The following is a 13,967-nucleotide window of genomic DNA, read 5'->3' on the forward strand; positions in this document are numbered from 1 at the left end:
ACTCTACCGGAATGATACCACTCATAAGATAATTTGCTAGATCTGTGAATCAAGGAACCTCTTTCATAGAAATAGCCAAGAGTTGCTCATAAGGGAAAGAGTAATTGATTTCAGGTCCATCATGTGGCCTTCCCTCCTTCTCCAAATGAGACAAGCGGTCTGCCACTTGGTTTTCACTTCCTTTTTGATCTTGGATGTCTATATCAAACTCTTATAACAAAAGTACCCATCTCATCAAACGGGCTTTGGAATCTTTCTTTCTCATGAGATAACAAAGTGTCGCATGATCCGTATGCACAATCACTTTTGCACCCATCAAGTACGGGCGAAACTTCTCAATAGAAAACACAATGGCAAGAAGCTCTTTCTCCGTAACGGTATAGTTGACTTGGGTATTATTCATGGTCTTGCTTTCATAATAGACCAGATGAAAGATTTTGTTGATGTGTTGCCCCAAAACAGCCCTACCGCTACATCATTCATATCGCGTATGAGCTCAAAAGGAACACTCCAATTTGGAGCGGTGATGATGGGAATAGTAGTGAGCTTTAGCAGTTCAAAGGCTCTCATGCAATCATCATTGAAATAGAACTTAGCATCTTTCTCCAAAAGCTTGCACAAGGGGTTTACCACTTTAGAGAAGTCCTTGATGAAACACCGATAAAATCCCGTGTGGCCTAAGAAACTCCACACGCCTTTGACTGAAGTTGGAGGTGGAAGTTTAGAGATCACCTCAATCTTTGCCTTGTCGAGTTCAATTCCATTCTTTGAGATCTTGTGTCTAAGGACAATGCCTTCGTCAACCATGAAATGCCATTCTCCCAATTAAGCACCAAATTTTCCCGTAGCAAGGAAAGGTCTCCTAAGAATAATCGGCACCTCATAGTCAACCTCAAAATCAAGAAAAACAAAATTCGCCAAAAGAATGAATTTATCAACACGAACCAACACATCACCAATCACTCTCAATGGTATCTTTATGCTACGATATGCCATTTGTAATCTCATAGATGTGGGTCTTGGTTTCCCAGTTTCCAAAGTCTTGAACACCAAATAGCGCATCAAATTGATACTTTCTCCAAGAACACAAAGAGCTTTAGCAAATTCGGCACTTCCAATGGTACAAGTGATTGTGAAAGCACTGAGATCTTCCAATTTGGGAGCCATTGAATGAAAATTTGGACTCACTTGATGAGTCATTTTTATAGTTTCACAATTCATCGACCGCTTCTTTGTCACTAAGTCCTTCATGAACTTTACATAACTGGGCATTTGCTCCAAAGCTTCAACCAATGGCATATTGATGGATAGACTTTTCATCATGTCAATGAACTTTTTGAATTAATCTCGCCATTTTGTTTGGCAAGCCATTGAGGAGATGGAGGAGGAGCCTAGGCATAGGTGTCTTAGCCTTTGACACTACCGGTTCCGATATGTTAACAATGTGATTCCTAGACGGGTTCACTTCCACTTGAGTCTCCTCCACATTGTCATCAATATAAATCCATAATTCATAATTTGCTTGCACCTCATTATTCGAGATCTCATATTCTTGTACCACTTGCTCATCATCCACAAGTTTCCTTTGACTTGAAGTGGGTGCACCCCCACCTTTTCCACTCCTTGCATTAACAGCCATGACATGTCCCGTGTTGTTCCCACCCTTTAGGTTCACCATCGTGTCATTTGGTAGTGCCCCCTTAGGATGAGTGTTTAAAGCTTGAGAGATTTGCCCTAATTGAACTTCCAAATTGCGGATTGAAGTGTTGTGTGAGGCTAGTTGAGCATCGGAGTCGACATTCTTCTCCATCATTTGTTTGAATATATTCTCAAGTTGTCTCATCTCATTGTTGGAAGAACTTGGACCATGGGAAGGATAAGGAGGAGGGTGCTCAATTGTTGATACATTGGGGGCTTTTGAAAGCCCGACCCGTGATTGCCTTGGTTATTGTTCCACCCTCCTTGATTGTTGCCTCCCCAATATCCTTGATTATTGTCACTCCAATTGCCTTGGTTATTTTGACCATTCCAATTACCTTGATTGTTGTTACTATTCCAATTCCCTTGATTGGTACCACCATTCCACTTACATTAGTTGCTAGAATTCCAATTCCCTTGGTTACCTTGAGGTCACCATTGTTGTTGATTCGGGCCTTGAGAGTTGTTCTTTGCCCTTGGAAGTTGTTAACATATTGTACTTCCTCCTCTTATTCATTGTAAGATTCATCTTGATCAAACCAACTATCTTCTTGCACATAATTCTCCACACGGTTTTCCACTTGCGTACCTTTTTGCCTTCTCTTGTCTACTATCATGCTAATTCCCTCCATTGCATTGACTTGCTTAGGACCTTACACTTGTTGATGTTGAGACTTGGCTAATTGATTCATTGTGGGGGTCAACTCGGCAATGGCTTGCCCATGATCATGCAATTCTTTATGTAAGTGAATCATGTTTGGATAACCTTGAGGAAAATTTGCTCTACTTTGCCATGCCGATGAAGTATCTGCCATATCAGTCTTGGCAGGAGTTAAATTTGTGGCCACACAATTCTGGAATGCGGCCACATCTCTCATATTCTGCGGTCTACACAATTCTTGGTGCGGTCGCATAGGGCTCTTCTGCGGACTACACATTTCTGAGTGCGGCCGCATAACTGACTTTTGTGGCCGCATAATAATTGTGCAGCCCGCATTTCCTTTAATCCTGAAATGATAACATTCTAAACTTCTGCTCTTGGTTAGCTTCTGCGGCCACACATTTCATATGCGGCCCGCACTTTGCACTTGGTCTTTGATGGATTTTCCTTCACAATCTGCGGCCGTTGCGGGCCACACTTTAGCTTTTGTGCCTAATTTTGTCCTTGAGTTTAGATCGGTCCTTATTGAGTTGTATTTCATCTTAGTGGCTTATTTTCCAATACTCCTGCAATAAAGCATATTTCATCAGTTTTCAGGAATACAATTAAACACTTTTGGACTAAAATGAAAACTAAAAGGTGCTAATAAATAGTCAAAATCCCCAACCCAAAATTCCTTCTTCGCGTTCGTGTGGTCTCTCTCGCATTCGCAAAAAATAATATTTTTCACCAAAAACCAGCAATCTTTCCCGACACAGAGATGGGAATAACTCTCTCATACGACCTCGAAATTTGATTATTCTTGTTGCTATAGTTTCGTAATTATGATACAGATAGAATGGCTCAATAGAATCAAAATTCAAATATTTTTTTCTCTTAATATGGTACCTTTTATGCCAAAAATATAATGCTGAAACATCAAAGAAGAGCGAACAAGTCCAAAATCATCATAACAATCTGTTAAAACTTTTAAATAATGAATTCGAGCTCGTTAAGTCCAGACCGTGGGCAATTCATTTTCTTAAACTTAGCCAGTATGCAACTTAAGTGTTTGAATCACTCTTATACATTTTGGTTCACGATCAAACTTCACACACAAGTCCCAATAATCTAAATGAACCTATCCAATTCCAAGGTCCCCAAACACCACCCCGAGTCCAATAACACCAAAGTCTACTCCAAGTCAACTTAGTTAAAAACCTTGAAAATGCAAACTTCCGACAATAAGCGCCAAATCGCTCCCGGACGATCCGATATTCAACCCGAACATACTCCCTAGTCTAAAATTACCTTATGAACCTATATAAACTTTCAAATCCCGATTCTGAGGTTGTTTACTCAAAAGTCAAACCTTGGTCAACATTTCTAATTTAAAGCTTCTTAATTGAAAATTATTCTTCCAAATCAACTCTGAACTATCTGAAAATCATAACTGACTACACGCGAAAGTCATAATACATATAATGAAGCTACTCAAGGTATCAAACCGCCGAACAATATGCTAGAGTTAGAAACGACCGGTCGGATCGTTACCAAAATCTGAAGAAAATTACCCTTAAAAATTTTGGAATTTTTTTAGCATAATATGCTAGAGTTCAAATTTTTTACATATGAGATTCCAACATAATGTTGTAGAATTTCATAATGTGTTGGAGTTCCAACATGATATGTTGGAAGTTTATATGTAGGAGCTTAATAATCCAGCATATTACGCTATAACTTTCCGTGTGATGGAGTTCCAACATAACATGCTGGAAGTTTATACACATGAGCCCTATAATCCAACATATTATGATGAAACTTTTTGCGTTTCAGCAAAATAGTTGTAATTTTTCAGTGACTTTGTAAACATTAGAAATTTCTCAATTACCAGTCCGACAACTGGCAAGCCCGTACTATTTTATAATCTATTTATGGTAAAGAGAATTTTAGGATGTTACTGTAAAAATTTAAATAAGCTAACTATGATAGTCTAATATATTGCTTTTATTACTCTTGCTCAACTATTATTCCTTAGTATTCCAACATAAATTAATTTAAAAAATTACCCTCATTGTTAGTTGACCCAATATACCAACAAAATTAGGCTAATATTTTAGGTCGTTACCCGATTTAACCTAGATTGTGTATAAGTTGTAAGACAATTTTTATCTGTTAGCTCGGAATACTTTTTTTTCTTTTTTTCTTCACTTCCAACACATGTAATTCTCTCCTCACCGCCTCTCTCTTCTTTCTCTCTAATCCATACAGATCCCTCTTCGTTTCTTATCCTAGCCTTCGTTATTCGCCCTCCCCCTGCCCCTCACTTAGTTCTGCCATCAATGGCTCCGAAGAAGGCTCAGGCACCTTCTCCGTTGTCCACGCCAGCCTGATCCGATAATGGCAAGCAAAAGAAGAATTGAAGATTTTGAAAGAAAAATAAAAACCCACACAAAAGTAAAAAAATCTGTAGATCTCAACTTGATTTTCACTGGAAAACAACCACTAATTTTAGAAGATTGTGAAATTTGAAATTTGGGTCATTATTGTTAGTACCTTAAAGTCTCGGATCTGAAACAAAATGTATCTTGTCTGGGTGTTGAATTCGAATTATTTGCGTAAATATGTGAACATATTGACGAGTTGAATTGTCCAATGCCTACTACTAGAACTCGAAGTTGGGATAAAAAATCATAATCATGTAGCAGTTTGTATCAATACTGAATAATAATGTATAACTGTGTATATGAATGTCTAAACACCTATACTATTATACATGTTTATACAAGTTGATAAATTGTTTACATTTAGTTTAATGTTGGACATGAGGTATTTTCAAATACAAATATTATATAAATGGTGTTTATATACACTTATACAAGATTGTATATTATATATAATCGTTGTAACAATCTAGTCGGTCGTTTGGAGTATTACAACCCTATTTCCCCATTTATCACTTCTTCTATATTCATTTGTGGTTATCTGACTTGCCGTGGTGGTTGGTTTTATTCCAGGGATATTTCGGAATGAATTGGGACACTTAGGTCCAAGGTTGGAGGCTTAAGTTATTAGAGTTGACTGGAGTTTGACTTTTGTATATACGATTTAAAATCAAGTTTTGATAGTTTCAATAGATTAATATGGAAATTTTGGACTTAGGGATATGCTTAGATAATAATTTGGAGGTCCGTAGGTCGTTCTGGCTTGAATTGGCGAAAGTTGGAACGTTGAAGGTTTGGAAGGTTGAGAGGTTTGACCGAGAGTTGACTTTATTGATACCAGGCTTAGATTTTGATTCCAGGAATTGGAGTAGGTCTGTTGTATCACTTATGACTTTTGTACAAATTTTGAGGTCAATCGGAGTTGGTTTGATAGATTTCGGCATTGGTTTTAGAAGTTGGAAATTCATTGGTTTTGTTAGGCTTGAATTGGGGTGAGATTCGTGATTTTCATATTATTTGATGTGATTTGACACTTCAACTAAGTTTGTATCATGTTTTAGGATGTGTTGGTATGTTTGTATGGGATCCCGGGGGCCTCAAGTTTTATTCGGATTGAAATCGGATTGAGTCTAGGACTTAAGGAATTTTTGTTGGCTTCAGTTCTAGTGTAACCGCACATGTGAGGTCTTGGCCGCGGAGCCGCAGAAGCGTCCATGTAGGCACAACTGCAGGTTCGGCTAGAGAGGGGTTGATACACAAATGCGAGAATTTGCGTGATTATGACCGCAAGTATGGAGGATGAGTTGGGCATGGGTTTCCGCAAAAACGAACGTAGGTGGGTAGAAGCGCGTACGCATATGCGAGGTAAGGCGTGTAAAAGCGGAAGATGACTGATGTTTTGGGTTATCTACTTTAAATGCAATTATGTACTCAGTCATGATCCTTCATTTGCATATCATATCTCACTCTCGGTTATCATTTACATATTACATGACAAGTTTATTGTTTGGGTTGAGCAGCATGAGGTTGCGAGCCTTGAGACTTGAGAGATTGATGACTGAGGTGAGCCTGAGAGCCGGGTTGTGAGTGTTACTGAGGATCAGGCTGCATGTCGCAGCATGCTTTATTGGCTTATTTATTATTGTGGATCGAGTTGCATGTTGCAGTAGATCTTATAGGATTTATATTAGTGCTCGGGCAGGATCCGCCCCTCCGGAGTCTGACATACCAGTAGTGAGTGTAGGCACAATAATATATACACGTGATTTGGTGAGGGCACTTGTACATTGATGAGTGATTTTGTGTGTGATGAATAGGTATTTGAGCTAGACAGATTCAGTACTCTGAGAGTGTGAGTACCTGGAAATATTACTATGATACCTTACATTTGACATGCATATTTGACATGTAGGCATAGAGATGTACCATTCCTTATGCTAGCTATACTTGACCTATTCTTATTAGTGTTGGTCTTTAAATGTGAACTTTAAAGTATGTTTAAATTTTTGTACCATGAATGATGTGAATATGGATGTTTTTTCTGAGTTATTTACTATCCTTGTCATTATCTTACATGTGTTGTCATTATATTGATTTTGACTATATCCTTCTGAGCTCTTCACTGCTTTCAGTTCAAGGTTAATCTTGCTACTTATTGAGTACATTGGGTCAGTTGTAATCATACTACACTCTGCACTTCGTATACAGATCTAGGTACATCTGGAAGCGGTGATTGCTAGATTGGTGCTAGTACTTGCTCGGAGACTTTGAGTTAGCTGCTATGATGCCCGCAGACCTTGATTCTCCTTCCTTTTATTTTATTTAGTAATGTTCTATTACTCAAATAGTTGTACTAGAGTTTTAGTCTATATTGATACTTAGTAGTGTTCATGTCCTCGTCGCCACCAGGTTTTGGGATGGTTGTAGTAGCATTCAGTTATTTTTATCAGATATTTATGAGATCTTCTGCTGTTGAGTTTATCAAAGCATGTTTTATTCAAATGTTTAGTTGTTGTGTGATTGTTGGCTTGCCTAGCAAGTGTGTTAGGTGTCATCACGACAGGTTTGGATTTTGGGCCGTGGCAATCGAGTATAAATGTATATATTTTTGTATAATGCTATGTAATTATATTTTTTTTCAAATTCATAAGGATGTATATACATTGTTAGTGTATAAGGGGCCTTCATTAAAGTTTGACACTTTCTTCTCTTTTCTTCTTTTTCATGTGTGTGTTGTATGGAAAAGATCATATATGTACTAGAGGATTCTACGATCCGTTTACCAAGTTTTGAGTTTTCTTTTATCTTGTTGGACGGCTTCAATAATTGCACATAAAATTCATCCTTTTAATTAAAACTTTGACTAATAATTCTGATGTGTTAAAACCTAAATTATTCATCACTTAAAGTGTACTAAAAGAGAATATTTCATTATAAAATTATGTCTAGCTATAAAGAAAAGAAAAAAATGGGAGAATATTTAATTTAATATATAATTTATTAGTACTTACGTTGTCGACCCCCAACCTCTATTTTTCTTTTAGTTTTGTTACTTCAATCATTAGCTTTGCAGCGATTAGATAATACGTTATTACTGAAGTTCCAAACTTCTAATCGTATATTTAAGAGGGAAACTTACACAAATATCTCAAATAAGTTTTAACTTACCAACTTCTAGCCATTAGTTATAGACTTACTAAAACTAGTCAAACACATATAAAAATTGAAAAATCAAATAAACAAGGTTCTTTCTATCAAATAATCACATGCAAAAATCTCCTTCAATATTTTAAGCGTGATTAGCAACAATAGATGCAAGACGGAAATTTTTTTTATGGATGAGATAGCAAATAAGATGATAAAATACAAAAGAAAATAAAAAATAAATACAATATTCTAAAAATCTAAGCAAAAAAAGGAACTTTTTCAATGGGTATAGTTGAAATTCATTGAAAACATATAAATAAGTCAATATACAAAATTTGAAGAAGATTGGAGGTGATTTGGACTAGTTTTGTATCAACATTCGTAATTAAATCGAGTTCAAAACAATTTTCTGCAACACATGTATCACGCATGTATCTCACACACAGGTATACGTGGATATACATGTGATATACAATTGATACAAATATAATACATAAATGATACACATATTTTTTTTTCATATTCAGTTTTTACTTCAAATTTTAAAATTCAACCTATCTCAAAATTTCACCAAATCATCCCAAAACTGAGATTTAAGCTCCTTAAGATGTACCAATCTATTCTAATAACACACACTCAAAAGAAAGCAAAAATTTGACCTTTTTTTGTGACAAATAGCTAATTGGTTAATAGTAGTAATATTTTATGAATTGACCAATTTTTGTAATGAGCTACTTATAAATAGACATAGCCGGTAGTTTCCCTATTTAAGAATCATGTTTATATGACCTTATTGGCCTATTATTTTTGGGCTATAAATTTATAAAGCCACGTGGTTGTGATGTATGTGTATTTTTTATATATAATTCTCATATTGTTAATTCACCGGATAGGACGTTCTAGTTTCCTTAGCACTCAAAATATTTTTCCAACCACTTATAGGACAAAGAAATAAAGAGTTGAAAAATATTGCTTCTTTAAGTTTATAACAAGCGCTTCTTTAAGTTTATTCTGCTCGAATAGCAATAATTTTTTTTGGTTAAAAGGAAATTTTTTATTTAACCAAGTATCAATATGTACATATGACTCAGTTTGACTCATGAATCAATTTTCAAGTAGATTAGGATTATGACAACTATAGGACTAACTTTGGATCACTAAAATTATACATCACTATAACACTTAAATATATGTAGGGTAGCTATTCAAACAATCCAAGTGACTCTTCCAACTATAAAATTTTTGACCATATATATACAACTGCTGTATAATTTCTCGAATCAGCTTTCCTTCACCCTTTTTTTTGTCTGAACCTTCTCCCATTTCTTTCTGACCATACATGATAAACCATTGCTACAAACAAGAACCCAATGATACGTGCTCTTGGTCTCCTGCTACTGATTTTCTTTGCTGTCCAGGCAACTTTCTCCTTCCAGCTTTTGACTTGTTTCTGTTCTCATATCCAACGAAGTAGTGTGCTCCATATTGAGCTAGAGTAGTGGCAAGCAAAGAAGAGATGAGCTAGTGATTTAACTTCATTAAAATTAAACTTGACACATTCTTGCGGAACTCTTATACCATATTTCATCAATCTGTCAACCATTGACAACCTCTTATGGACAGCTAGCCAAAGAATAAAATGGTCCTAGGTAGGATGTGCATGTTTGTTCAGCACCAAACCTCGCCAAGATATCTTCTGGAACTGGGGAATAAAGAACCGGTAGGCCTTTTTTATGCTGAACTTCTCCTTATCTTCAAGCTCTTCAATAGCCACCATATTATTTCTAGCATTTGTCATCCAATCTCTTTCTCCAAATATTTTCCTGACTACCCAACATGCTTGTGCTGGCGTGGCCATACGCTTCAGGTCTTTGCCCTTTATGTAGATTGCATGAATCCATTGCACCTAGAGTTTGTCCTTCTTTTTATCGATTGCTCAAAGGAGCTTGCATAATGTAGCTTTGTTCCATTTAATGAAATTTAAGATACTTAGTCCTCCTGCAGTTTTAGGCATACATAGAATACTCCAAGCTACTAGTGCTTTTCTAGAAAATTCATTGATTCATGTCCAAAGAAAATTCCTACACACAGCTGTTACCATTGTGAGAATCTTTTTTGGAAGCAGGAATACTTATGTCCAATAAGTCTGCATTTTGTAAAGAATACTTTTTAGTAGCTGGACTCTTCCACTATAAGATAGAAACTTTGTAGTCCAACACTTTATTCTAGCAATGATCTTTTCAACCAGTGGAACACGAGCCACTGACAGTTTTATAGATGATAATGGAACTCCCAGATACTTGAATGACATCTTCCCTATGGAAAAGTGTATGTCTTGTATGATCTGAGTTTTGAATTCAAGGGATACACCATAGTTCAATGAACTCCACATGTTACAATCGTGTTCGTAGTGGGAAGAACTTTAAGAAATGACTTATTTATGCCCCCCCACCCAAATTTGCCACGTGTCATATAATTAGACCCCCTCTCTTAGCTCGACCCCATATCCATCTAATAATGATTATTCGATTTTAATCTGTTTACCTTGAAATGGTAATTACAATTAGATTTGATTTTGTGGTTCCACAAATATGTAATTTATTTTTATGCTAGTTGTTAGGCAATAGATTCTAAGTGAGACTAGAAAATAAGGTAAGAACTTGAAAATAGTGTGTTTAAGAAAATCGAGCGGCTGAGAATCGGGGCCTCGAGCCTGATTCTATGGGGCTTCAAGGTCGAACTCAATACTAAGCAATGGACAGCCGATGAACGACTAACAGTATTGAGAGGTTTGATGAAAGCTCTTTATGACCAATAATGAGCAATAAATAAAGAACAATTAATAGAACACAATAAATGTAAGCAATAAGTGTAAGTAGTGAAATCAAGAGAATATGTTTAAGATAGAGACAATGTTCTTGTGTTGAATGTTGTAAGTGATATTGTATATCTCTTTTACAAAATGACAAGGGTCCCCTTTATATATCAAGGTGAATTCCCACATAGTACAAATGCATTTATTACAAAGATATACAGCTGGTACAACCATTTAATGTCACGGTATAGGCTTGAGCTAGCCTAATAGACTTCGTCAGCTTTAGTCACGGGCCTTGGGAACTTCCCGTTAGTCCATCACAACCATTGATTTGTACTGCGTCGAGGTCGATCATCGAGAACCTTTGGGGTCGAGCCCCGAGCTGAATTTCGAGTCTTCTAGGGGCGGTCTTTACGAGGTGCCTTAACGGTCACAAAATCGGACCCTCTAATTTTTGCCGTATACAGATAGTCCCGACGTTTCTTAGATTAAAATGATAATAAATGATTTTGACATCGATCTCCTCGAGCCTCTTATGATGACATCATGTTTATGACGTAAGCTTTCATGATAATTGAGGTGTCCCATTGGTAAATCTTTCCAGAATCATTCAATGTAGCGTCAGTGTATATTCTCAAAGCGATAATATAGCCACCGATCTGTCTCCCCAAAAAGAATTAATTGCGCCTGTCGATACGTTTCCCAAAGGCATTGATTGGGTCGTCGGTTACGCTGCCACCTTTCTATAAATGGAAGCTTTCTTGAATCAAAACTTTATTCAGTCATTCTTCAATAGCATTTAACTCTTTTCTTCTCTTCATCCTCATCCAACTCTATTTCACATATTTAAAGCTCGTGGTCGTAAGGTCATATTGCAGTGTTCTCGCCGGTTATGTTATGGCTCGCTCTCAGAGCTTTCCCCTACTGAGTGGGATCGCACTGGTTTGTTATTGTTGTTGTTGACCTGAAATAATGAGAGAGAAATCTCAAATTATCTTTGTATCAGAGGATATGTGGACCGTAGACTGCTGCTCACCTCTCTTAACTTCCACCTAGTGTGGCGCTTCACTCCTTTTGCTTTTCATGGAGTGAGGTGGTGCCATCTACTAACTTTTGCATACCACACTGGTTCAATGTTTCAAGAAGTGGCTTCCCAATAGTGGTGCTGGTGGGACCCATACTCGCCAAATTTTTCACCTAGCCACCTCTTCATCTTTTCCTGCCTCTTCATGTTTTTCTGCTTCTTTTTCATTGTTTTCTGCTTCTTCTTTATCCTTGAATACGCCATTTGGAAGATCCAGATGAGGCCCCCGAGGAAATGGTTCTCGAAGATGTTGCTTCCGAGGATATATCCTCGAGAGTAGATTAGACTTTTAACTGTTATTTTTTGCTTCTTTGTAAGGACCATCTGTGGGCTTTTGTAATCATGTGTAAGGACCCTTCGTGGGCTTTTGTAGTCATCGTTTATTAATACAAAAATGTTTCTTCAATTTGTCTCTGATTTGTGCTGGATTTCCCTTTATTTACGTTAATGAAAAATCTGAGCACATGACTCCACCAATCGGTCCGAATACCGGGCCCGAGCGTAGGTATTCCCTCGGTTCCCGATTGGTTAATATGATATACCTTGGAACCCTTTTCCATTCCTAGAAATGAACGTGGATGGAATTGATACAAACTTAGGATGCCGGGACCCCCGACTTCGAATTGAGTGAGAATAGGGCTTCGAATTTTAGAACGCAGTTTAGCCTTTTAGGCCCTGTTGATAGTCCTCGATGGAGAATTTGTTCAAACGCCTGAGAATAAAGATAGCTCTAAGACTTTCACAGACAATCCCCGAGTGAGAGTTAGCTCGAGCTCGGGCGGCCTAAAAACTTGATTTGAACTTAGAGCGAAGATAGCCTTAAGGGGTTATAGATAGACCCAGATGAGGATACGCCTGGACTCGGATGGGCCCTGGACTAAAGTAATTGAGAGAGCGTTTCACTTGATCTGTAGGCAAAAACAGCTCTAAGGCTTTATTAATAATTCTCTAGTGAGAACTGGCTCGGGCTCAGGTAGCTCGAGGGCCAAAGAATTGGGTGGATGACCCGCACTTGCATTATCAAAAACCCTCGAGATAGGGCACCATCTCGAGGTTAGGTTTATACGAATAGCTCCTTAGAGCTTATTTTTTGTTTTGATAGAGATCCTCGATATCGGGCACCATCTCGAGGTTTAGAATGATATTGATGGCTCCTTAGAGCCTATCTTCATTTTGACATAGATCCTCGAGATCGGGTACCATCTCAAGGCTAGGTTGATATTGATGGCCCCTTAGAGCCTATTTTCATTTTGACAGAGATCCTAGAGATCGGATACCATCTCGAGGCTAGGTTGATGCGAGGGTTTTTGATCCCTCGAACGTCGTACGTTAGTGTTAATCGTACGACATGGTCATGAAATGATTGAGGTGATCCTGCCGGTACATCTCCCCGAAAGTGATAATGGCCTAGTCGGAATTAATTGACCTTATAGGGTAGGCGTACAACCGCCGCTTGCTCTATATATGAGTTTATTTCCTTCTTTTCTGAGGATTTCACTATTTTGAGCCAATATCCCTTTTCATAGAGTTCTTTTTCCTTGCATCAACTTTTCCATCATTTTAATTCAAAGTTTTTGCCTGAGTTTTCATTTTCCTTCTATTGCTTTATTATAGCCATGGCTGCCATGCCTAATTCAGTTCACCAAGAAGAGGAGGATTCTGGTTTTTCTTCCCGCTCAATCGGTGGTACACCGCCGGCGTCTAGCGAGTCGATCTCAAGATGCTTTGCCTCGAGGATGGACCTTTCGCTAGAGAGGCCTCCCAATGTCGAAGGCCATTGGGATCATGCATCAAGGTTTACTTCATCAATAGAAGAGTAACACCTCGAGGCAGGGAGGAGAGATTACGGATGGGGAGAAAAGGTAGTATTGTAGGTACCCTCCCCAGAAGAGAACATTATGGCTCATACACTGGGGGTTTTACACGTATACATGTACCCTTTCACATTAGGTCATACCGATAGAGTCGTGCTTGACTTCTGTCTAAGATATCGGGCTATTCTGGCATAAGGTCACCCGTCGTTCTGGACGATAGTACTGATGATGAGGTTCTTTGCGGATGAAGCCGGGCTTGAGTTCACCCTTAGCCATCTCATCAGATTGTACCAACCCTTTCATTTCCGAGGCCTGTTAGATTTGT

At 37.8% G+C, this 13,967-nt stretch overlaps 1 protein-coding gene across 1 annotated transcript; it reads right to left on the reverse strand.

Annotated features, from left to right (window-relative positions):
* Positions 1-825: 825 nt before the first annotated feature.
* On the reverse strand, positions 826-1,200 carry LOC138885734 (uncharacterized). Its single transcript, XM_070166712.1, has one exon. The coding sequence runs from the start codon at positions 1,198-1,200 to the stop codon at positions 826-828; it is 375 nt and encodes a 124-aa protein (XP_070022813.1).
* Between the last annotated feature and the right edge of the window lie 12,767 nt (positions 1,201-13,967).

The sequence above is a fragment of the Nicotiana sylvestris genome, chromosome 2 (genome assembly GCF_000393655.2).
Source record: "Nicotiana sylvestris chromosome 2, ASM39365v2, whole genome shotgun sequence".
NCBI lineage: Eukaryota > Viridiplantae > Streptophyta > Magnoliopsida > Solanales > Solanaceae > Nicotiana > Nicotiana sylvestris.

What these genes read in the sequence shown, in the direction of transcription:
- LOC138885734 (XM_070166712.1), bottom strand. Translation starts at nt 1,200, where the DNA reads ATGACTCATCAAGTGAGTCCAAATTTTCATTCAATGGCTCCCAAATTG.